Source organism: Diceros bicornis, chromosome 21, assembly GCF_020826845.1.
Source record: "Diceros bicornis minor isolate mBicDic1 chromosome 21, mDicBic1.mat.cur, whole genome shotgun sequence".
NCBI lineage: Eukaryota > Metazoa > Chordata > Mammalia > Perissodactyla > Rhinocerotidae > Diceros > Diceros bicornis.
Window position 1 is genome coordinate 53,047,348 of NC_080760.1, and position 25,287 is coordinate 53,072,634.

The 25,287-nt window shown below is 45.5% G+C and overlaps 1 protein-coding gene across 6 annotated transcripts in view; it reads right to left on the reverse strand.

The window, feature by feature from the left end:
• The window catches only part of TRAPPC9 (trafficking protein particle complex subunit 9), a 639,688-nt gene that overhangs the window by 455,531 nt on the left and 158,870 nt on the right, over positions 1–25,287 (reverse strand). For all 6 annotated transcript variants that reach the window (XM_058564989.1, XM_058564990.1, XM_058564988.1 and 3 more), the window contains one exon: positions 11,846–11,998. In XM_058564989.1, coding sequence (XP_058420972.1) covers positions 11,846–11,998 — 153 coding nt within the window. The remainder of the gene's footprint in view (positions 1–11,845; positions 11,999–25,287) is intronic.

The following is a 25,287-nucleotide window of genomic DNA, read 5'->3' on the forward strand; positions in this document are numbered from 1 at the left end:
GTCCAGAAGACTTCAGCTCTGTGCTGCAGTAAGATCACCTGTTGCTGATGAATGACAAACACCTGGATTTCCATTCTCTCCTGGAGGTTTAGGAAGTTATCTTCCAGCCTGAATTTAAATCAAAGAACTGAGTCAACTTTCCCACCTGCAGGGCTAACAGTGGTTCGGGGATACACGCACCTCCACAGGTCACTAGACAGATGTCTGGGGCAAGATCTCAGCTCCGGGGCGTTGTGAAGCTTTTTGTCTCACTCAGAGCCGTGCTCCTCGAGCTCCAGGGATGCAGGAGCAGGCTGACCTTTCCCTGGGCTGAGCCATCATGCTGTGAAATTACTGTTTGTGAGTCAGAAGGCTGGTGAGTGATACAGGCTAAATATAACAACATGCAGGCTGTCCGGTGCATCATTAACCTTTTCCTTCAGAACAAAAGTAGATAACCCACTGAACACAAAACAAAAGCAGTGTGTAATCTGACAAATGACCAACACAATCCGAAAATGACTGCAGGTCTGAATTAAAATATAGGATGTGGACGTCTGATTTCAGCTCAGAACTGTGGAGAGCTGAAAAGAGCATTGCTCCCACCCTAAGACAAGAAAAAGCTAGATAAACTGCAAATAACTTCTCCTGAACTGATCAGAGAACTGAAGTCACAGGGAAAACTAACCTGAAATCTGTTGACAGGCAGTTACAGAGAGAAGCAGGACCCCAGCATCTGCACACGTGGGCCTCTGCCAGATCCCATAAAAGCCAGTAGAAAGGTTCAGCTAGAAATCGTGAACAGATTGCTCAAGGCCTAGTGTGGGCTTCAAGAGTGTAAAGCTCCTGGGGGCTGCTGTCCACGTCGTGCAGGCTTTTCCACCAGGAGCTCACTGGGAAGGTAAGGAAGGATCCTGAGAACGCTTCTCCTCCATGCTGGTTGGGAGGGGAACAAACCACTGCACCGGACCAGCCTCTCCTCTCTCCCTATGGGATCCAAGCTTTAATCTGTGGTGGGGAGAGCCACAGACTGTAGTGCAAGGACACTGATGGGAACCCACCACGGTGTGGGGAGGGCAGCGGCAGCCACGATCCAAACCCCTACCCAGGTTCACCTGGCCCACGTCCCCCAAATCGAGAGCCCTCAGGGCACGTGGTTGGACACACGGACCAGGAGCACAGAGAAGAGATCTGGCCTGGGTGAGGTTAGGGAGATGGTCACTGAAGCCATCTGAGCAGATGAGACAGTCTTGAGAGAGAGCGAGCTTAGAAACAAAGTACAAGAGGATCTTGGATGAAGCCCTATGGAATTCCAATCTGTAATGGTAAAGAGGGAAAGAATCAGCAAATAAAACGGACCAAGAGCTGCCCATGAGGTAGAAGGAAAAGCAAGATACGGAAGGAGGAGCCAACCTCCAGGCTAGGAGATAGAAACTGGTATTAAAAGACAAATAAGACTCTGGTCCTGCCCTCAAGATGCAGGTAGTGTGGTGACAAAGACCAGAAGTGCAGACACTATTATAGTAGCTGGGAACCGGTGTTAGCAGACAGGTACACACAGAGCTAGGGGCACACAACCCAGGCCGGGAGGCCAGAGAAAACACCACTAGAGGGGGCGGCCTGTAACCACCTTTCAGGGTTACAGTGAGAGATGGCTGAGGGAACCTACAGGGGGTGCGTTAATAACATGCACTCACGTGGGGAGCACCCAATAAATGTTTATCCTCTTTCCATCCTCTATACTCTGTAGCCTCAGAAAAAAACCAGATGTCAACAAAATCTCTGGCCTTCTGCTTAAAATTACATGTTTGTGAAAGCCTCAGGCATCTAGGATTTGTAAAGGAAAAAAGAAATATTATGGCATTAAGATTCCAACCGCCTTTGCCTTTGATTTCCGGGTAATTCAGGATGAGTCACTGTTCTTTAAAAAATAAGTCTGAGATTTCCAAAAATTAGTTCTTTTCAAGGGGAGCAGCAGAGCAGGACAAAGACACTGAGTAATGTCCCAATGTCAGGGTACAACAACAGGGTAAAGGAGAGTTATGAAACGGAATGTATGTCCCAAAGTGACAGCTCTCAAAGAAAAGCAGTCCCGGGCCACAACAATAGGGTGAAGCATTCATTATCATTAAATTGTGAAGAAACAAAATATAATGAAATGCCAAATGTAAATGTTTGGTTTTTTTAACACAATTCTCCAACTCTGGATAAAAAAACTGAACTATTCCAACTTCTACTAAGTTCTGTGCTGCAAACACATGAAGTCCTCCAGCGACAGCCTACAGGGAGGATTGGGGGGGATGCCCTCCTGGGTATAGACTCCAGTGCCAGGGGTCCAAATCTCCTCCCCGTACTGGGCCTTCCTCTCCAGCCCTCCTGGCTCTCCTGCTTAAGACCTACCTCCTCGCCTTTGAACTATTACACCTGTCACCCACCACACTCAGGTGACTCTCAGGCCACCCCTCCAATCCACCCATCTGCCTTCTCAAAACAGAGTCTCCATCACCTCAACCTTCTTTTAAAACTTTTCAATGGTTCTCCAGGATCTTCAATAAAGTCCAAGTTACTTCTCCAGAGTTTCAGGCCTTCCACAGCCTGCCTGAACCTACCATTCCTACCTAGATCCTCTCCTTCTCCTGAATCCTCAATCCTGTCGCCTTCATCCCTACCCACTGGTGTCTAGTTCACCCCTAAGCCAGGCGCTGTTCAAGGGCCCTGCATCCAGAAACCAATGCCTGATCATCCCAGCCCCGACAGCTCTCCCCTCCCTGAACTCAGGGTGAGGACCACTCTGTTTGGCTTCATAACATGCCTTTCACCCACTCATTCAACAAATATTTACTGGGAATCTTCTCTGAGCCAGGCCCTGTGCAGGGTATTGGGAAGAGAGAGGTAAAGTAAAACAGTGAGGGAGAAGCTATACTAGCATCCAGAGGTGCCAAGGTGACACACAGGCCATGAGAGGACACGTAGGTAGGGAGCATAAGGGCTTAAAAGAGGCAGTGACTAAAGTTGGGGTGAGCAGGCAGGCAAAGGATGGGTAGACATTCCAAGGGGAGAAAACAGCACGCATAAAGGCATGCAACTGGAAACAACATCGCACACTCAAAACAATACTTCAGAATGGCCAAAGTATGAAATGTAAGGGTGCATAGCAAGAATGAGGCCAAAAAGGGGAGGGACGCGGGGAGGGGGTTGGGACCAGATTACATAGGGACTTATATGCCAAAGTGAGAAGCACATTTGTTTTTCAGGAAAATCAAAAATCTAATAGAAGACAGATTCAAGAAGGCAAGGCCAGTGACAGGGAGGAGGGTTACTGCGCTCTTAGAGTGGTTCAAATAAAGATGTTTCGAGCGCATACTGAGGCAAAGGGGGAGAGGGAATGTAGGGACGTGTAAGAGAAACAACAAACAGGACTCAGTGATGGACTTTTAGCAGTGAGAGAAAAAGAACAGTCCAGAAGGACTCCCAGGTCTCTGGCCTGCACTTCTGGGTGGATGGTGACGGCTTTCATCAACAGAGGAAGCAAAGAAAGATGAGCGGGTGTGGAGTGAACTGCAGTGTATCAGAGTTTATATAGGTTAGATCTGAGGTGCTTTGGGAACTGCCAGGTGAAAATGTCAGGAAGCCAGCTAAAAATACAGGAGTGGAATTCAGGACCAGAAATAAAGATCTCAGAGTCATCAGCATAGCATTGGAATTTTAGGTTATAAGAGTCTATAAAATCATTTAGGACAAATACGGCATAAAAAGAAGGTTAAGGACAAAACCATTAGGAATAGCATTAGCTGGAATGCGAGAAAAAACTAGAAGCCAGCGATGGAGAACCAGAAGGAAGAAGTCAGTGTGGTAAAGGGAGAGAGGAGCATCGCAGACCTCGCGGAGGACTGATGAGTGGTGGCCCTGGAACGGCGAGGGGCCTGACCTCAGCAGGCCGAGGAGTATAGGGATGAGGAAGCGAAGGGAGAGCAGATAGTACTAGAGAGAAATTCCTGGCTGAGGAAAGGATTTGTTCTGTTTTGTCTAGATTTTAAGATAAAGATTGAGCATATCGGCTGAGAGACTGGTACAAAACGGCTCAAACCTCAGTGTGCAGAACCCCCGAGGACCCTGTCAGAAATACAAACCCCAGTCCAATGCCCACAGATATGGATTTAGAAGAGCTGGCAGGGCCAAGAAATCTGCATTTTAGCAAGCACCTTCTAGTGCAGGCTGTCCACAGACCATGACTTAGAAAACCACTGGTCAAGTTTAACAGTCCAAAGAGACAGGATACTTGATCCAGAGCACAAGTCCAAGAATTAGAGGAGAGACTTATCTTCCCCCAGGATCAAAAAGATGGAAATGCAAACGTATTCTAGACGAGAGGAGGAAGTTGAAAAAACCTCTGCCTGATGGCCTCTTTGAATGAGGTCATCTGCTGAGAGGAAGGGGTCAAGGATGGGGAAGAGGCCTTGAGAAGGACGCACAGCCAAGAGACATAACCAGGCACACCCTTGTTCATATTTCTGAATGAATGAACATTCAATGGTGGGAGAGCTCCATGATGCAGATAAGCATACTTTCCCCACAGCAGTAAAATTCATGAGATTAAATGAATGCTATTTAGCAAAGTCAACTGGTTCCTTCTCAAGGTACAAAAGCACCAGATAATTTAAAGGATAGGATTTACCACCACCACTCCTTCCTTTCCTCCACCCTCCCACAGCTTGGTGTCACACACCTATTAAAAAAAGAAATCTAAATCTCCATTTGTCCACAGAACTATAACAGATATTCAGTTCCCAGCAAACCAGAATTTCACCTCTACAACTACCACAAAGATGTACCTAGAAATATTGTCCCGTTTGTTCCCTAAAGGAGGGAAGGAGCACAAACAGTAAGACAAACTTCCGTGGTGAGCGGAGACCCTGGCACTATTATGCGAGGCCCTGGACCAATTGTTTCACCTTTCGGGGACTTAGGTTCCAATTGTGTACAACAAACTCACTAGACAAGACGACACCCACAGTCTCACCTGCTCCATAATACTGAGGATCACGATTTCCCATACTGAAATAGAAGTGCCAAGTTTAGTTATCATGTCCAACAGAAACCATCAGCAGAGAAAGCTGAAATTTCTCTTAAAAAATTGAGAGGCCAGGGCCGGCCCCGTGGCTTAGCGGTTAAGTGCGCGCGCTCCGCTGCTGGCAGCCCGGGTTCAGATCCCAGGTGCGCACTGACGCACCACTTCTCCGGCCATGCTGAGGCCGCGTCCCACATACAGCAACTAGAAGGATGTGCAGCTATGACATACAACAATCTACTGAGGCTTTGGAGGGAAAAAATAAATAAATAAAATCTTAAAAAAAAAAAATTGAGAGGCCAAAAAAATGTACAGAAAGAGAAACCCAAGTTAAATAATTACATTAATTGATTAAAAAGGAAACCAAAAGCAGGTGATGCTTCCATTTGCTGTCAAGAAGCAGCAACCCCTGAAGATTGTTTTCCTCTAAAGCATCAATCCCAATAAAATCAAAACACTAATGGATCGATCTCTCTGAAAGCTCACTGTGCTCAGACATGTCCCTCAGACAAATGCACATGGAGCAGCCTGACTTGATCTTCAAGATAATACTTTGACGGAAAACTTCTTGGATAACAATAATTTTTCAGTCTGATCAGATGAAAAAGCCATCACGCAAAAGTATTATCACGAAGATATTTCTATTTTTTTTTTGTTCTTTTAAAACCATTTTATTGCAAAACATAACACTGGTTGACAAAACTGCATAGAATAAATGTATATTGCTTAATGAATTATTATTGAAACCACCACACAGGTCAAGAAGTAGGGTTTTGCCAGCCCCCCAGCAGCCCTCAATTCACTCGCCCAATCGTAACCTCCTCCCTTCCCCTAAAGTAATCACTGTCCTGACCTTACACGAGTCATCTCCTTGCTTTTCTTTATTATTTTACCACCCAAACATGTAGCCATGAACACTATAGTTTAGTTGAACCTGCTTATTTTCAAATATGTTAAGTTTCTTCTAAATCACAGGTATTCCTTTTATCCCTTTGTGTGTGTGTATGTGTGGTAAAATATACATAATGTAAAATTTACCATTTTAACAATTCTTAAGTGTATAGTTAACAGACATTGAGTACATTCACTCTGTTGTGCAACCATCCCCACCATCTATCTCCAGGACTTCATCCCTTGTTGTTCCCCTTATAATTTACTTGTTGAAGAAACCACATCATTTGACTGTAGAGTTTACCATAGTCTGGACTGGTGTTGTTTAACAAGTTTTTCCGTCATCTGAATTCCTGTAACTTGGTAGTTAGATCTAGAGTGCTGATCAGCCTCAGGTGTGATTTTGGGGGTAACACTAATTCATAGGAGGTGTGTGTTCTCCCATCAGGAGGAACATATTGTCTGCTTATCTCTGATTTTGTTATGTGGATGCTCATTGTTTCAATCCACCAATCTATCAGGGACTTCAAAATGACTGTATTCTAATTCTATCATCCCTTTAAACTGTTAGCTGGAATACTTCTAGAAAGAGAAACTCTTCTCATCAACTACTGGGTTGTCCAACAGTACAATTATATAGAAAGGCAGAATACTCATTACTTATTATTTTCAAAATAATGAATTGGTTCCCTATCATTTTCCAAAGGTGGACAATTCTTTCTAGTAGCACTAAGAACTCAAGATTGAGAGACAGCTATCATCCTTTTTTTTTTTTTTTTTTTGGTGAGGAAGTTTAGCCCTGAGCTAACATCTGTTGCCAATCCTCCTCTTTTTTTCTTGTTTTGCTGAGGAAGATTGGCCCTGGACTAACATCCATGACCATCTTCCTCTACTTTATATGTGGGATGCCTGCCACAGCATGGCTTGATAAGCAGCGTGCAGGTCCACGCCCAGGATCCGAACATGCGAACCCTGGGCCGCCGAAGCGGAGTGCATGAACTTAACTACACCACCGGGCCGGCCTCCATCATCCTTATTGATGCTCAAATTGCCAGGGTGGCCTCTTCAGCTTGGGTTCTCTTGACACAACTTTAGTACACTCGGACAGCTTCCTTGCTATAGGTTTCACAGGAGTTCCCAGATCATCTTACTACCCTTCCAGCTTCAGACCTTCCGTCTCCAAGAAGTCCTGGTTTCTTTGAGTGGGAAAGAATGTTTCAAGACCATGATGTGTGCACTAGGAATGCTCATTGCTGCTGGACTGGTCAGTCTCTAGGCCTTGGTAGTATAAGGGGCAGACAGATAGAGATACAGAGACATACAAACATACATACATAGATTTTTAAATACCTCAATTTCTTATTGATGTTTTTTATTCAAATTATAGACTACAAGGTTTCTACTTGACCTCTATTATCTTACATCAGTTGCCTCCTTTCTTCCATATGAGAATCCTAGTTCAAGACCAGATTCGGATGCTAGAATTAGATTATCACAAAATTAATCATTTACTTTATTCCATATTAATATACAGTTTCAGAACACCAATACCAACACCAACATTATCTCTACCAAAATAATTACTGAAACAAGAGTTTTCTACCATCTTCTCCCCCAAGAACGCTGATTTAGACAATCACCCACGAATGAGAGAGCCTTTGTGGCAGTGCAGGAGTCCAGTGGAGAGGTTCCAGCACACAGCTGGAGCAAAAAAATCCGAGAGTGGAGCACTGAAGAGGGTAAGAGGACCAGTTTACCCGCGTCACCTCTCCCCCACGCTCAGCTCAGGGCCGAGAGAGACCTTCTCGGCCGGCATTTCTCCCAGGGTGAAAAGTGAGAGCATGGGAACAAGTGCCGGCTTCCTCAGCTGTGCCATATGATGCCAAAGAAGCCCCTTTCTCTCTTGCCCCATCCAGAATACTAAGGTCCCAAAATATCTTAGAGTCTCTCTTTCAAATCCAGGATATGATTAAGGATTGCATATAGAATTTCGTTGTTCTCTGTCTTCAATCTCCTTTAACCTAGATCAGTCCTCCAACCTGTTCTTACAAAATGGCAATCATTTTCTAAAATCATCTACTTTATAGAGTTGTCAGGAAGATTAAATAGAAATAGTGCAAATAAGGTGGCTAATCCAGACCTTCGATGTGGTATCTGACAATGCTCAATAAATATTAATTCTCTTCCATCTGTCTGCAGCCCACACTGAATCCAGCATCCTGGTTTGCGTGACAGCTGTATTTATTGCCGTAAATTTAAAAAGTGTTGTCTGATTTCAATTACCATAGTTAATGTGAGTCCATGCCTGAAAAACAAATTGGGTCCACAAGGGGTCCACAGTTGGGGATTTCTAAAACAGTCAGACAGAGCCACACGTGGGTCATCTCCAAGTTCCAAAAGGACACAAATGAGCCTCTGCCACTGAGTTTACAGCTGTCTCCAAATAAGGGCTAAATGATGGCCCCATGATTGCTCAGACTGAACCACACCCAACAACGCACACCAATGGACCAAACTCTGTTAGGGGCCTTTGTGGGCCTTGGTGTCCACTTTTTTCCTTTATAAAACTTGCCCTGGATGTAGACATTAAGATTCTTGTCTCAAATTCTACAATTTGCTACATAAACAACCAGCCAGAGCTTCTATCAACCATTATCAATAAAAAGGGCAGCTAATTAATAATAGCCATGTTCTATTTCACTTATGTGCTATATCTAACCGACCGGAAATTAAGCCAGCCTTACATTTACAAACCACTTGGTAATTATAATTCTAGCTCTCTTTGATTCAGTTTTATTTTGAAAAATAGAAGAAAGTATACCCAGACTACAAATCCCAAATCGCAATTTTACTTTCAGCTAGAAGGGCAAGACAATGCTCAGAGCTCTGCAACAAAACATAACATAACACGGTTACGTAACAAAATACATCCGCATTGAACACACAAACTCAAACAGCCACAAAAACAAAAAAAGCTAAAGTTTCCACCTTGAGGCCTTCCCTTCTACTTCTCAGGAAAAACATGCCACAGATGGGCAGCAGCAGAAGTCACATCACCTCTCCCTCACTTCTCACAGCCAGATAATCCCAGCTGGAAGTCTACTTGCCAAGACACACGCCCTGGGATAACAGCTAATCAAGCGTTCGAGGGACAGGTGTCAGGCACCATTTATTCTGCCAAACTCCCTTCTTGGGAAAAAGAAAGGCCAGATCCTCTGCTTGTGACCCTCTGTCTACTTATAGAAAAATGCAACCCAGTGGTATAAAGCAGGTTACAAACAGAAAAAAAATCCACTTCATCTGATATTTTTAAGTCCTGGTATAATATTAAATCCACTCGACATTCTCAGTCTTTAATGTCCAACAGTAAACTTGTTTTCCTACCTTTGTTAATAATATTAAAAAAATTTATTAACTAATAGTATTATACAAGGAAGCTTATGATGGTTATTTAAACACTACAGAGAATACGGGAAAACAAATTTTATGCAGTGTGTTACGGACTGAATGGTTGTGTTTCCTCAAAATTCATGTCAAAGCCCTAACCCTCAATGTGACAGTACTAGGAGGTGAGGCCTTTGAGAGGTAATTATCTTTAGACAAAGTCACATGAGTGGAGCCCCACACTAAGGGGGAAAGAGGCTCTCATTCACTCATCCATTCTACAAAGAATGCAACCATTCTTTCTCCATGGTGGTCTAGATAACCATGAATATGGGACTGAATAGACAGATAGGGTCCTTGTTCCCATGAAACTTATAGTCTAAAAGATGGAGGCAGGCAGACAGGAAACAAGTGCAGCAGAGTAGGTAATGCAGGGTGATACAAGAACGACAGGGGAGGGCGGGTGCTGATTTAGCTGGTGTGGTTGGGGTGGCCTCTGCAGGGGAGACGTGAACTGAGACCTGAGCAATCATGTGTGAGCAATCAGGTGTGGGGTGGGGAAACAATCCAAGGAAGAGAAGTGCAAGTGCTACGGCCTGGGGGCAGGATGGGCTGGGCGTGCCCCTGGGACAAGGCAGCCAGGGCGGCTGGAGACTCCTCAGAGAGGGCAAGAGTAAAGAAGATAATTTCCCATCATAGGAAAACAAAACCCATAAATAACCTTAGTCTCTGGAGTTCAACGTGACAGCATCATTTCCTAGTCATGAGGTACAGCTGGGAGAGCCTGGCTGGGAAAAACAGTCCCAGTCCCAGAAAGAGAGACAGACATCCAGTCTCGACATAAAACCCACTTCGTAACTGATGGTCAGGCCTCTGGGCCTCTGTAGCTGCTGATCCCATGCAAGGCCTGTGAGGCCCACACTTTTTTTATCATCTAGGAAACTTCCTGGTTCAGGCCCAAGTCACACATCAAGTCTGGGAGCCCCTACAGGACCCTATCACATAAAGTGAGCTGCATCTCATCATGTCCCTGAGTCTCAAGTGTTCTAATCACGGATTTATTTTTCCAGCTGACCCTCTGGGCAACAACGGGCCACAGAGTGGTTACGGGGACAGACTCTAGAGTCAGGCTGCCTGGGTTCATAGCCCAGCTCTGCCACCTCCTAGCTGTGTGACCCTCGAAAAGTTACTCAACCTCTCTGTGCCTTAATAGCCTCATTTGTAAAATCGAGATATCAATAGCACCTATTTCACAGGGCTGCTATAAGGATTAAGAGAGATGATGTATGTAAACCTCTTAAATGTTAGCTGCTGCTATTATTATTGTTCTCCAGGTGACAGACCATTACTCATCCATCTCTGTTCTCCAAGAGACTAGCCAAGTGCTTGTCTCATAGTAAGAGATGGTTAAATGTCTTGTAATGCTATAAGTGTGTAATGGGGGGATGTAATATAATTAACATTTGTTGAGCTCTTACCATGTTCCATGTCAAGTGCCAATCCTCACAACAATCCCAGAAATGGGTATTATTACTGTTTGGTAAATTAGGAGATTAAGGCACAGAGACGTCAAAGTCACTCACCCAAAGTCACACAGTTACTAAGTTCTAGTGACAATATCTGCTGACTGTCTCCAATAATAACCTTCAACTGAATGTTTGTGGCCCCAAATTCATCTGTCGAAGCCCTAACCCACAGTGTGATTGTATTAGGAGCTAGGGCCTGCTAGGAGGTGATAAAGGTTAAATGAGGTCATAAGGATGGGGCCCAAGGCCGACAGGACTGCTGTCCTTATAACAGGAGGAAGAGACATCAGAGTTCTCTCTCCACCATGCAAGGACACAGAGAGAAAGCAGCCATCTGCAAACCAGGAAGAGGCTCTCACCAGAACCCCACCATGCTGGCACCTTGATCTCAGACTTGCAGTCTCCAGAACTGCGAGAAAATAAATTTCTATTGTATACTCACACTGTCTGTGGCATTTTGTTTTGGCAGCCTGAGCTAACTAATACACCCCACAATGCCTCCAAATGAATGTATGAATGCCTGCTTCATACTTTGACATAATTAATCTATGAAATCTTATCCCTAATCAGTTAGTCCTAATGTTACAACAAATATAAATTCCCAGTTTTTCCAGACTCCATCTCCTTACAGAAATCACCAGACTTTGAAGGGGAACTTGATCATCACAGCTAATTAGATGTCTAAGGGATCACAGCAGTCAAACTTGAAAAAATGTAGTAATTCCTACATTCCACTAATTTGGGATGACCTCCTGGCAAATGAGTACAAAACAGGGACGAGTGTGAATTAAGAAACCATTTAACTAAAAAGTACTTTTATTACTTTCCATGTAAACAGTAACTCACTCTGCTAAGTGCCCAGGAGAAGTCTCAAGCTGCTTGAGTTAATGAATGACAAGCAAGTCCCAGAGAGAGAACAGCAGGCATGGAGGAATGGTGATTGCTACAGTGTATCTGGGGACCACGATGTGCTAATTAAAATTGGGAAAGAGCTTACCATCGCTGAGATCTTGGAGGAGAGTCTCCTGGCAGGAGAAATCCAGCTTCACTTTGATGTTGATGATGACAGTGGCCACCTTTCCAGGCTGCAGAGGAAATTGGGCAAGGGCGTCTTCTAGTTTCCAGCTCAAGAAGTCGCCATACAATTTTTCTACAATGACAATAATAATGGTGATGATATGATGTAACTGAGGCAATATGAGATTATCAATTCCTCTAGAAAATTCTGATGCATTCTCACAAGCAAAGAAAAATGCAAACCATTTAAAATGGGGTAGATAAAAGTACCAAGAAAACTCCAGAATCATGGGTGTTGAGGCAGTCACCTGTGTCTGTGAGCCAGGGACGAAGAGGAGGGAGGAGGCACAGCACTGAGCCTGGAGCCGTCATCTTTGCTAGTACAGAGCGGCTTCCTCTCACTGACAAAATCAGTGTACTCTTTGCTCTTATAAACTGAATCAGAGCTAACCTAAATTTCGCCACAACAAGTATTTTCTATATCACATCACCTTAGAGAGAAACAGATCCACGTTCAGTGGGAGAAGCGTATTCAGTAGGAGAGACCCTCCTCAGGAAACAAGAACGCAGAATCAGAAATACAGAACTGGGGGCAGGGCCTCAGGAAGGGCCCGTGGAGCGGAGGAGCTGCCTTGGTTCTCCTGCAAACCCACTCTGTCTTTAAAAGACCTTGCTCCAGAGTCAAATGGCTGTGGGATTCATGCCTCTTCGTCACTGACTAACTGGAGCAGGATGGAGAGTAATGATTCCTTTAAGCCAAGGTTTCTTCATGTATAAAATGGGGATGACAACTCCTACATCACGGAGTTGTTTTACAGATTAAACAAAGTAGTGTCCCTAAAGCACTGTAAAAACTAAAGGCGAAATGTACCGAGGGGAGTAAGGGAGCCAGGCAAGAGACAGAGGGAGAGCCACCATTTGTGCCATTTGGAAGCAGCTGTGTCACCTCCATGGCTCCAGCTCCTGCCAGACAATCGCCGCTTCAATAAAGACTGGGGGTGCAGTGTAAGGCCTAAAATCAAGGCCCAATAGTAAGTGCTGCCTCGACATCTGGTGAAGCCAGGAGGGCCTCGAATGGCCTCACCACAAGTTCTTCTCTTCACTCTGCATCCATGCATAAGGTCTCCCAGCCAAACAACCCTCCTAACCACAGGAACTAAGCAGTTCCTGCTTATTCGCCCTAAGTGGAGGGTTTTGGCTCCCTGCCAGCCTGCAGGAGTATTCAAACAAGCCAACCACATCCTCCCATGGGAACCAGGGGGCACCCCACCCACTTGATACTACAAAGTCTGCCTCCTGCAGCCTCTGGTTTCACTCTGTTCCTGAGCGTAACCCCATGTGGCCCTGCGTGGCGTGCGGTGTCCTCCTCCCCATGCTGTGAGGATGTTGACTAGTAAATTGCTGTCCATCTCATCTGTCTAGTGTCAGGTGTCGAGTGTCTGGCCAACCCCATAACCTAAGGCAAGAATCCCTCCTCACCAACGAGGTGAATAGAAGGTCATTTAAACAGGTCCCTCCCTCCAACAAGAGGGTCCTGCTGTGGTTCTCAGCTCTGACTAGAAGGGCCCAGCTCCCTAACTCTGCTAATATCCCTCCTCCTCTTATCTCTTCAGTCCTAGAGGCAGGAGTGACTTGCTGCTGTTCCTACCTCTGGGTTACTTACCATCTCCCTTTTTATGAACCAATTCTCTGTGCTAAGTTTCCTCCATCAGAAATAAGGCAACTGAGGCTTAGAAAGATCAAGTAACTTGTCCATGGCCAAAAACTAGGAAAAGGTCTAGAATTCTAGATCCAAATGATTCTGGAGCCATTAGATTCACTTCCCACATGAAGGCACCTCACGGTAGAGTTAAAACATAAAGTCCTGCTCTTAGGACCCAGAAATCAACCTCGCAAAATTTCAGTGGAAGACAGAGAGCTTGACCGAGGTCCACACTGAAGAAAAAAGATCTGTGGGGTTTGCTAACTGCAAGAACACGAGGCCAAACTGTGCTGCGAATGCAAAATCAGTTCCTGTCTTCCCACCCGAGGTGTGCTCAGTCAAGGCGTGGTCCCTCCAGAACCGGCTGAGCTCGGGCTAGAACACGTCTAACAGAGCACAGTTATTCTCAGTGTTTCCCTAAAGAGGGATGCTAACAAACAGGAACAGATCAGGGGGTGTCCTTGAAGGGTGTTTAGAAACCACACCACATCCACTTATCCACTTAGTTTTCCATCGAGCACCTCAGATGTGCCACACGTAAGTTATCTCACTTAATCCTCACAATAACCCAGTGGAGCAGTGGTTATTACCCCCACTGGAAACCAAGGAGGTTAACATACGATCAAGGTCATTCAGCTGGTAAGTAAAAGACTTGGCATATAACAGGTGCTCAATAAATATTAGCTGCACTGTGGCATCACCAATCCCACTAGGTTACAAGGTGCTCAGATGTTTTGTAAATTGATATTACTACATCATTTCAGAATGATCTAGAAAAAGATGGACAGTTGGGAAAAGGATGATTGGATTGTTGAGAGTGCTGGTTCCTGGAAAGTAAGGCTTTAATGACAACATGAGGGATTAATCACCATAGGCTGATGACAGCACACCACGGATACATCTACCCTAGTCTGGAGGGCCAGGGAAAACTTCCTGGAGAGACTGTTATTTGGACAAGACTTGAAAGATGAGGAGAAGTCAGGCAGATTAAAAAGAGGGAGTAGGAACCTGTGCAATTGATTCCGGACTTGTTATGGATGTGTTTACACATTCCCTTGCATGTATAATGTATTTAATTGACGTTAAACTCCAAACTCCCCACATACACACTGGTCTTGTCTTCTTCTTCCTATTTAATAATCTACAGAACGTAGCCCAGAGCCCAGGATATTCCAACATATTCCAAAGCTCAGGAACACTTAAGGGCATGCTAACTTCTTTAAAGAGCCTATTCACCTGCTACAGCAGCACCAGCCAACCTTTCTATGAAACGCCAGCACCAGCTAAGACACTGAGGCCCTGCAAAGACCTCCTCTCCCAGAGATTCCATCAGGCCATTTCTGAAACATGGGCATCAAGAGCCAGCCACTCATTCAGATCCTTTCCCATGGATGGGCAGGAAGTAAGTGAGGGCTCTCAGGCACATCTCCAGCTGAACCAGCATATAAGGCCCCGACAATACTCAAAGGCCTTGGGAAGAGCAGTCTGGTCTCCCTCCTGTGCCCTGGCTACCTATCCACACGTGCTGCTCCCTCTGCCAAGAAGGCCTGGCTACTTTCTTGCAGAGTGAATTCTGACTCATCCTTCAACCCAACTTCCAGGCTCCTTTCCTGCAATGCCTTTCCCATCCCACATTGCTCCTCTGTGCTCCAGTGTGCACACCTCTATTGGAACATCACCCCCTGTATTAAGCAGCTTACTCTTCCACCAATCAATCGACAAATGGAAGGCGGGGACTGGACCCTGCCTTTGAGGCTCACCACCCCCTTGAGAGGCAGGGTTCTGTGCTGGTTAAGAACATCAGCTTAGGAGCCGGCCCCGTGGCGTAGTGGTTAAGTGCATGCGTTCCACTGCTGGCGGCCCAGGTTTGGATCCCGGGCGTGCACCGATGCACTGCTTGTCAGGCCATGCTGTGGCAGCATCCCATATAAAGTGCAGGGAGATCGGCACGGATGTTAGCTCGGGGCCAGTCTTCCTCAGCAAAAAGAGGAGGAATGGCAGATGTTAGCTCAGGGCTGATCTGCCTCACAAAAAAAAAAAAAAAAAAAAAGAACATCAGCTTAGGACTACATTCCCTGGGTTCAAATCCTGGATCTAGCTGGGTATCCTTAGGTAAGTCACCAAATTTCCGTGTGCCTCAGTTTACTCATCTATACATTGGATTGTCATGAATAATAAATGAGCTAATAAAAGTAAAGTACTTAGAATAAGCACTCAATCGGGGGTAGTTATCCCTCCTGCTCCTCTCACCCCATTTCCCAATCCCAACTGGACAATCACAGCACCCTTTCACCAGAGCCGCACAAGGAGCAAATAACTCCTGCAGAGCCTCTGCCTCAGCGCTTGGCATTCAATAAGTGCACAGCAATGTGAGCTGCCATCGGCATCCCCTCCCACTCAGCAACTAACAGCCCCGGCCCTCGGGAGGCACTCAAGTTTACGATGTGCAACGGACAAATACATTCCAGGATATCATTTCGGATTTAGAACTAGAACCGATGGAAAAAAAGTTATGTGAAAAAAGCAGAATACCAAATTGAAGGTACAATACAATTTCAAGTGCATAAAAATATTCACATAGGAAAAAAAGAAGAAAACATACCTATACGCTAACACCAGTTATCTTTGAGTAGTGGGATCGCAGGTAATTTCAAATTGTTTTGAATTATCTGAATTTTCTACAATGAGTAAATATTACACTTTCATAAACATGTACACACACACACACACACACACACACTCACACACACACACTCACACACACACACACACACTCTAACGACTTACTCTTGTGTCTAAGTTCCCCGCCCGCCCCTCCCATGTAATATGGAGAGGAGGCTTGTGAATCTGGCCTGCAAGTCCACAGGCAAGATTGAGCATGCTGAGGGCCGTGGCCCACCCGAGAGAGTGAGGTGGGATTCTAAGCCAATGCAGCTGCTTTTTATGGTCCCCTACATCAGGGCCGGGCAATAATGTGAACTGATGACAAGCACAGCAATCACCTGGGGCACGTGTGTCCCTGAGCCCCCAGACTCAACTCTGCCAGCTGGATAAACTTCTCCAAAGCGGTGTATTAACTCTGCTGCAGCCACGCCAACTGGCAGTTGGTCAAACACCTAAAAAGAATTTGACCAGGCTTACGAAACCTGGTCCAAACTAATTAGGTAAGCTCTGCCTCTCCTTTCCACTCCCGGTGCTGACTGGGCAGGGCAGGGCTGCTCTGGAGGGAGGAGGAGGGTAGGCCCAGGAACACCAGACAAACGCCTCTCCTAGACTTTCTTAAAAACAATATTGCCATAACCATCTATTAAGTACCATCTCTCAACTTCACACTACAGCTATATTATTCCCATGTTATAAACGAGGCAACTAAAGCTCAGAGAGTTTAAACAACTTACCCAAAGTCAAACAGCTAGTAAGTAAGAGAACCCAGAGTCAGAGGCAGGACCGCAAACACTATGCTCTTTCCACTCTATCTTCTGCATCTCACTGCATAGTAAAACCGTTAACTCACCCAGCATTACACCCGGAGGGGAGAGTATTTACAGGGAAAACATCACTAAGGTGCTGTGACACAGGACCTTGAAAAGAGACGGCAGGAAATAAAATACAACAGTCAAGAGGCCGGCCCAGTGGCGCAAGCGGTTAAGTGCGCGCACTCCGCTATGGTGGCCCGGGGTTCACGGGTTCGGATGCCGGGCGTGCACCGACGCACTGCTTGGTAAGCCACACTGTGGCGGTGTCCCACATAAAGTAGAGGAAGATGGGCACGGACGCTAGCTCAGGGCCATTCTTCCTCAAAAAAAAAGGGGAGGACTGGCACCGGATGTTCGCTCAGGGCTAGTCCTCCTCACAAAAAAAAAAAAAAATACAACAGTCAAGTACATGAGCTTTAGGATCAGACAACCCAAATCTGAGTGCCAGCACTGCCACTTATAGCTCTCTGCCCATGTGTGGTCACATCTCCTCTGTCACCCCAAGACGCCTCGTCAGTAGATGAAGAGAATGTTAGAGTTGTTGTGAAGATAAAATATGACAACGCAAAGTCTTAGCCCAGTAACCTGGCACTAGAAACTTCTTAGATGCTTTATGTGAAGGTCCTCTGTAAACTACAAAGCACTACGTTAATATTTGCTCTTTACATTCTACTATTGCCCGATTCATTCCTTCAAGGAGCATTCACTACACAGCCACTAAACATCCTCCACACAGGCACAGTGCCACGTTCTGGGGAAAAGAGATAAATAAGATGTGGTCCCTGCCTACAAGAGGGCAAGGGCCTCGCAGTTGGGGAGGGGTCTCTGATTGTAGGAAGAAACAAGTGTGGAAAGGGGCAGAGGAGTAGCCCCCAAAAGCTTAGACCAGATGATGGATGACATTTCTTTCAGTCTGAAAATTTCTTAAAAGTTTATAGTAGTGTTTTATAGAGAAGAGGTCCAACACTGCTGAATTAATGAACTGCCCAAATCTGGGTGGCACAGAACTAAGGAAAGACTCATTGTCCTAGTGGCTTGAACTAAGAAAGGGACCTGTCAAGGTCCCAGATTGTATGAAAGAACTAATTCTTTCAGCTATCAGTCCAGCCTATCAGGAATTTATAACTACTGTAGGAGGAAAAAACTAAACTAAAAACTATGATTACAGCACTATTCTTGGCTGTTCGAACGACTTTTCATTTCTCAAAAGTGTTTCAAAGAGAGATGAACTAGGAGATGTCCTCAGGGCTCCCTGTGGTCGTGGGCTGGATGTCTCACCGAGATCAGGAGGCAGTGGTTTGTAACAGAGGCGTGAAATGAAAGAAATATTGTCAACTGTGATTTCAACTGGGCTACGGGGGCCATCTACCAAACACAACCCAAAAGGAGGGAAGGTGGGGAAACGCACCTTTATTGCATGCTAGGTACTGAAATCCCCACCACCAGACAGCTGACCTTCACAAAGTACTTCCGCGAAGGGACATGACACTGAGATCTTTACGTGTGCTGTGGCATGGATCCACACAGCAACTCTCTGAATAGGTCCTGCTGCTATCCCCATGGTAGGAAAGCCATCCCAGGCCCTACAGAAGTGGGTGTGGCCAGGAGTCAACACTGTGCTATACGACCCACCCCAATATGTTTACTTGTTTAATCCCAAAATCAAACCTACAAAATAGTGCTGTATTTCAGTTGTAAAAAGTGTATTTTTTTCCTTATTTTAACATTTTGCATAGGTACTTTTGAGTGTTTGTGCTTCTTGGGGAAGGCAGGCCCTGCTGAAGCCGACATCAGAGCACCTGATCCTCACATGCTGTCAGCATGACACGCCACCAATCCCAAACAACTAAATGGGAACTTGACATTCAAAAGTTCCCAAACTGCAGGGCCATACATTCTAACTTCTTCTGCCTTCCCTGTCTTGCTTATTTACTTCCCACCCACGCTCCCAATGAGCTGAACGTATCAAGTCGCGCAGTATTGATTAAAAGGCATTTCACTTGGTCTTAAGATGAACTTGTTTTGTAAACTTCTCCAGAGTCACCCTAAAACTGTGTAAAATGCTAAACTGTACAAGAAAGCCACTGCAATCATGTGTAAAGAGGGCACGGAGTGAATGAATGAATCCTAATCATTCATGAATTTCAACGTCTTCCTAGGAGGCACACCAGTAAATCCATTCACGGTAGTTACTCAACAGTAACAGAAATAATACAGGATGTGCAGTCAGATTTCAACTCAATTCAGTGAACATGCCTGCCTCCCACACTGAACTGCAAGCTCCTTCAGGACAGGGCTCATGTATTATTCATGTACCCGGCATGGTGACTGCCATATAAATGTGATATAAATGTCTGACTGCTGAATAACACAAAGCCAAGTGAAATGAGCGACTGTGATGGAGCATGAGCAAGGCAATGTACGGTAGGAGTGGCATAATTAATTCTACTTGAAGGGTCAGAAAAGCTTTCAGGAGGTGGCACGTGGACTGATCTGTGAATGACGGATAGGATCTGAGATGCATATAGGACACCTGAGAGTTAGCCAAGCCCTGAATACATGAAAGTGTGTCCAAAGATGGCCAGAGGACAGACTGTGGAGGCCACTCCGCACCCCAGAGGGCAGGGACTTGGAAATGACTCTCCTGGGTGTCCCCAGTGCCCGACACAACGGCCAACATGTAGGAGGCACTCAATAAAGACCTGTTGAAGAGTTGAGCCAGAGGACGAACAACTGGTGGACACAAGGACAGACAAAAGCAGAGGAATCGATGGTAGAAAGGCAAACAGAAGAGCTCTTGTCACTGCCTCACGACACACACTGCACCTGCTCACCGTCCAGCTTTCCCCCACACTGCGAGCCCCATGAGGATAGGGGTTGCTGTTTTCCTGCCCCCCAACAGTTCCTGAAACAAGGCAGAGACTGGATGAGTGTTTGTGCAAAAGAGAAGAGAAAGAAGAAAGGTAGGCAGCAAGCCAAACGATGAATCTCTTTGAACGCTGGGCTAAGAAACTGAGTACAAGAAAGCTACATAAAAAATATCTAAGAAAGGTGACAAAAGAACCGACATTTGTATAACACAACAATGGAAGCAGTATCAATGATAATAACAACAGTTTACAGGAAGAGCTACTGTTTACCGACCCCTTAGTAACGCCAGGTGCTCTATGAAGTGCTGAACGTATAATCCAACGAGCGGAAGAATTATGTGGTCCCCTCCCCATTACAAGGAACAGACTGTCACAGAAGCACATAACGCGGTCCAAGTCATCCAGCCAGTGAGTGGCAAAGCCAGGATTCAAACCCAAGTTTGTCTGATTCCAAAGATTGTAGTCTGAACCATAATAACTAAGTTTAAAACTGAGGCTGGCCTGATCCAGGGGGGCTTCCCAAAGCCCCAGAGCAGGCCCCAGCAGTCTCCTCTCAGCTCCCTTCTACCTCTGCCCACGCCCAAACATGCAAGTGGGACTGGGCGTGAAAACTGAAGGAGAGACTGAAGACACTGAGTCCTTTTTTCCCCACTCCCCAAGACACTCCATGCCTTGACAATGCTAAGAAGTAACAAACCACTTTTCTACAAGATTCTCTTTTAAAATCTTGCCCTGTATTGCCATACTGTTTAAGAAAAATTATATAAAAATAGCATAACACAAGCAACTCAGAAACAGACCAGGCTAAAAAAAGAAATTTCAGCAGGCAGGGAGACTCTTACTGTAACTTACGTGCCCTTTCAGCCAGCTTATCACTGAACCCTCGGGTCCTGGAATTGCACAGCAAACAGGTGTCCCTTTGTGATTAGGAACAAAGGAGCCAGGAAGCTCCTCACTGTCAGAGCTGCCCACGGCCTCCCAAGATGCTTCTCACTGTCTCATCTTTTCTGGCTTCACTCCCTGTGTGATGAGCAGGGCTTATGCTGACTCTACTGTATGGTTTCTACTTCTGATTTGCTATGGTTTTCATGCAGGAACACCCTCATTCATCCAGGAAATTGTTACATTTCACCATTCCAGGAGACATCTGAGAACAAGGAGGAAGCTAGGATGGTTTTTGAACTGCTCAAAGAGAGGTCAACCCAGGAAATTTACTCCAAGGCACCTGTCTTCTTCAAGCGGGGCATGCGCTTACTCACTGAGTCGGCCTCAACGGCCCCGACGTCCTGATCTCCCAGGCCCAGCAGAGCCGCTGGGAATGGGCAGCAAAAGCACCAGCCCACTCCCCCACTTACAGGGAAGGGAAGTCAGCAGTGACCCATCACCCACTGTGTGCCCGGCACTGTGCCTGGTGCACCAGAGGTATTACCGCTTGTTCTGGAACTCCCCTGTGAAAGAGGGACTGGGTCCCGGGGAGCGCCCAGATGGGAACCCTAATCTTCACGCAGTCAGACAGCTTGCTCAGGAAGAGTCACGCAGCTGACAACTGACAGAGCAGAGCTGGATGCCTTCTTCTCACCCCCTGGCTGAGAGGCCGAGCTGCAGCCCACACTGACGGAGGTGACCAGCAAGAGAAGGGAAGGAGCCACACACAAACCAGAGTGCAGCCGGCGGGGTCACTCGGCATGCCGGCAATCAGCAAGCCCAAGAAGAGCTTCAAAAGCTTCCACCCCGATCTATGCCCCCACCCACAAAAAGGCCAGTAACTAAACAATGTTTCGAGTCCTGTGTCCAGAATCCTACTTCCACGCATACGGTATACTCAGAAAGATTTCCAACCGCACTGCTTATTTCTGTATTAAGTTATGTGGCTTGAGAGTGACGCATTTAAGTAACAGGCAAATCCCCTCACAGGGAACAGCTTATTCACCCTCTGATGCCAAAAACCAGGGTATTTGTATCTAAGTACTGATGCAGGAACTTCAGAGCGCACAGGAGACCTTCCACAGCTGCGGCAGCACGGAAAGCTGAACACTCACTGTCGGATTTAATACGTTTGTACGCCTCAAAAATGGGTCTGTTTCTTCCCTTCAATACTGTGGTTCAAAGTGGAACGTCCAATCACAATCCTATATAATGACATGCTGTCATGAGTAACAAGATAAACATAAATCAATAGTGTAGCAATGTCACTAATTTTTCCCCCTGTGGAATTTAGTTTCAGAAATAATAGTCCTTATTTTAATGCTAGAGTTTAGTTTAGTGCAATCAAGTGAAACTGGTTATTTCACATTGACAGTAATACAGAAATTGTTACTGCTGTTGACCTTCAGCATTTGAGGGCCGTTCACATTTGCTCCTACTGCAGAGACTGTTACTACAGCATTCACGAGCAAAGTAAGCAGTAGAGAATCTCACCTCCAATCAAAACGCTTCTGAATGTTTAATTATACCACATGGACATGGACTTGTAATCATTGCTTTCTGTCAAGAAATTAAACTATGAGAATAAAGAAATTAAGCATGTGTACGTGTATTTATGTGTATATTTGTGTTTGTATACACACTCACAGACTCATATATATGTTAGAAGATTTGTTGAAAAGCAAACAATAATTCTTCTTAATTTGGCCTTAATTACAAAAAAATCTGTTTATTTAAGTAAAGGCAGAAGTTTGCATCTTTAACAACCGACAAATAAAGACCTGCTCACAAACGGAGTGTAATTAGAATGACTACATGACATTGGGGGATGATCCTTGTCCGGATGGGGGGGATTATAAATGCTCATACCCACGTCAGGAGCCCGTGATCGGGGCTCATACTCACCCATAAGAGCCTAACGACAGTTTACACTCCTGAGAGGGCCCACAAAGCTCTGCTTGACTCTTAATATCACGATCCTTACTATACACTTACTATGCAAAAGGATTTTAAAAATGAGTTTGTAAGACTAGAGATTAAACCAAGACAGGAAAGCAAGGAAGATGGAGGAAAAAACAAACAAGAAAATTTATCTGGAGAAAAGGGGGTTTATTCAGAGGGGAGCGAGGCCATGTCCAGAGACTTGTGAGGGCCCCTGACAGGACGCAGGGTGCTCTCCGGGCGTGAGGAAGAGGAGAAGGAAAAGACATGGGGCCCACAGGCACGCCTCCTGCATGGCCAAGGCCCCGGGCACACAGGCCACCTGCAGATGGGCTGCACCAGGAACAAGCAGCATTCTTGACACAGGCATGGGTTGGGTACAGTTGTGCTCAGAATCGTCCTAAGAGCTTCCCATGTACTGCACTGACATCTCAGCCTCGAGACAACCCTACGCAGCAGGCACTGGGGCTGCACTTACACCTACAGTGTGACAAGCACTGGGGGTAGTTCTCAGGCCTGGGGATGTAGCAGGGAAATACACAGACCACCAGCACCCCGAGATAGACCTCTTACAGGTGGTGTAATCATTTAATGAGAAAAAATCACCTGAAGCACCACTCAGCTGGCACACGGTGGGCGCTGAAAGTTATTGTTACTGTTGAGATACAAAATAACTCTGATAGCAGTACAAGGAAAATGATATGGACCCAGAGAAGGGAGCATTTAACTCCATATGGAAGAGTTGCATAGAGCAGACACTTTAGACTCCCCTAAAGAAGCTACACGCAGCGGGCTTAAATAAAGACAACGCTAAAATGGAAATGGACGTTACTTATTATCCACGACGGCGTCTTACCTTGTCTCTGCCGCCCTCCCCCACTCAAACACATAATCCTTGCTCATGTTCCCAATACAAGACATTCTCCCGTCTTCCCATATATATTAGATCATTAATTAATACTGGCAGCTTTTGGGTACTGTAGAATATAAGTGACAGGAATTATTCCCTTTGTATACGCTGGAAGCAGATGGTTTATTTTCATTAATTTAATTCTACATGTAAACGTACTGCAGCTTGGGATGAGAATTAAAAAAGAATGACAGCTTTAATTTTTCACTTGAAATGTGTGGTTTTGAAAACAGCCATACCACGCTATATATTATGGATTTAAGGTTCTCCGTCTCATGATTAAGGGTAACGATGCCCGAGCTGCGAGTTAGGAGCCCTCAGTCCTCGCCTTGCTCTTTGTGAACCTGCTACATGACCTTAGACGGGCCATTTAACCTCTTTGTTCTCCCCTTTCCCACCCACACAGCGAGGGCAATAATACTTGCTCTGTCTACCCTAGAGCCGACTAGAGCGGAAGATAAGAACAGAAAAATGACACAACAAGAAAAGAGACAGGTGAGATGTGGGCAAGGTGGTGATGGGAAACTAAATTTGAGAGCTGGGGCAAGAAGCTAACTGTTGATCGCATCGGATGTACCCACCACTGAAGGCTTCTACCTTGGAATTCTGTCCAGTTACCATGTTCCCAACTTTCTACATCGCTATCATTAAATATTGACTGAGGGCTGACCAGATAAATACAAAAGAACGGTTGCCTCTGGGGGTGGACAGGGATTGGCTGGAAGGGGACATGAGGGAATTTTCTGGGGTGATGAAAATGTTCTATAGTATATCTTGGAAGAGTTTGGGTTAGACACATGTATTTGACAAAACTCATCAAACGGTAACTTAAAATTTGTGCGTTTCACCGCATATACATTTTCCCAAAGAAAGTAAGCAAATTTTGAACTCTAATTAATGATAGGCATGCTGAAGTGTTAATGGGTAAAATACACTGAAATCTGCAACTTACTTGGAACTACACAAAAAAAATAAGATGGATTAATGGATGGATAGGAGGCTGGATAGACATGTGACAAATCAAATATAGCAAAATGTTAATTATAGAACCTAGAGGGTAGTATACAGTGTTCCCTGTAAACTTCTCTTAACTCTTCTGTATGCTTGAATATTTTCGTAATAAAAGGTTGGAGAGGGAGGGATGACTGATACAAACAGTAGGTTTCAGGAGGGTTCAAAAGCATAAGAACACCAAAGGCTAGGGGAGCCCAAAAAGGTGACAAAAACTGGACCTTGAGAAAGGCAGCACTTAGATAGCTCAGAGAAAGCTGAAGGCATTCCCAGGAAGGACAAATGGTCTGAGTGAAGGAGCAGAGGCAGAACTTACAGGGCGTGGATGGAAGCTCAGCATCTAAGGGGAGCTGCACGACTCATTAGAAATCTCCAAGCGATTCACACCTCTGCTGTTTTAACCCACTCACCCAACAAGTGAGACAGGAATATGCTATTAGTCTATTCTGTACATGAGAAAATTCCTTCCCATTGACAGCCCTCGGGACTGAGCACCTACTATGTACCAGGCCTGGAAGTAAAAGGATAAACCCATTTGCTGCCCTTTGAGACTCACACCTGGCTGGAGAGAGACCAGCAGACAAGCAA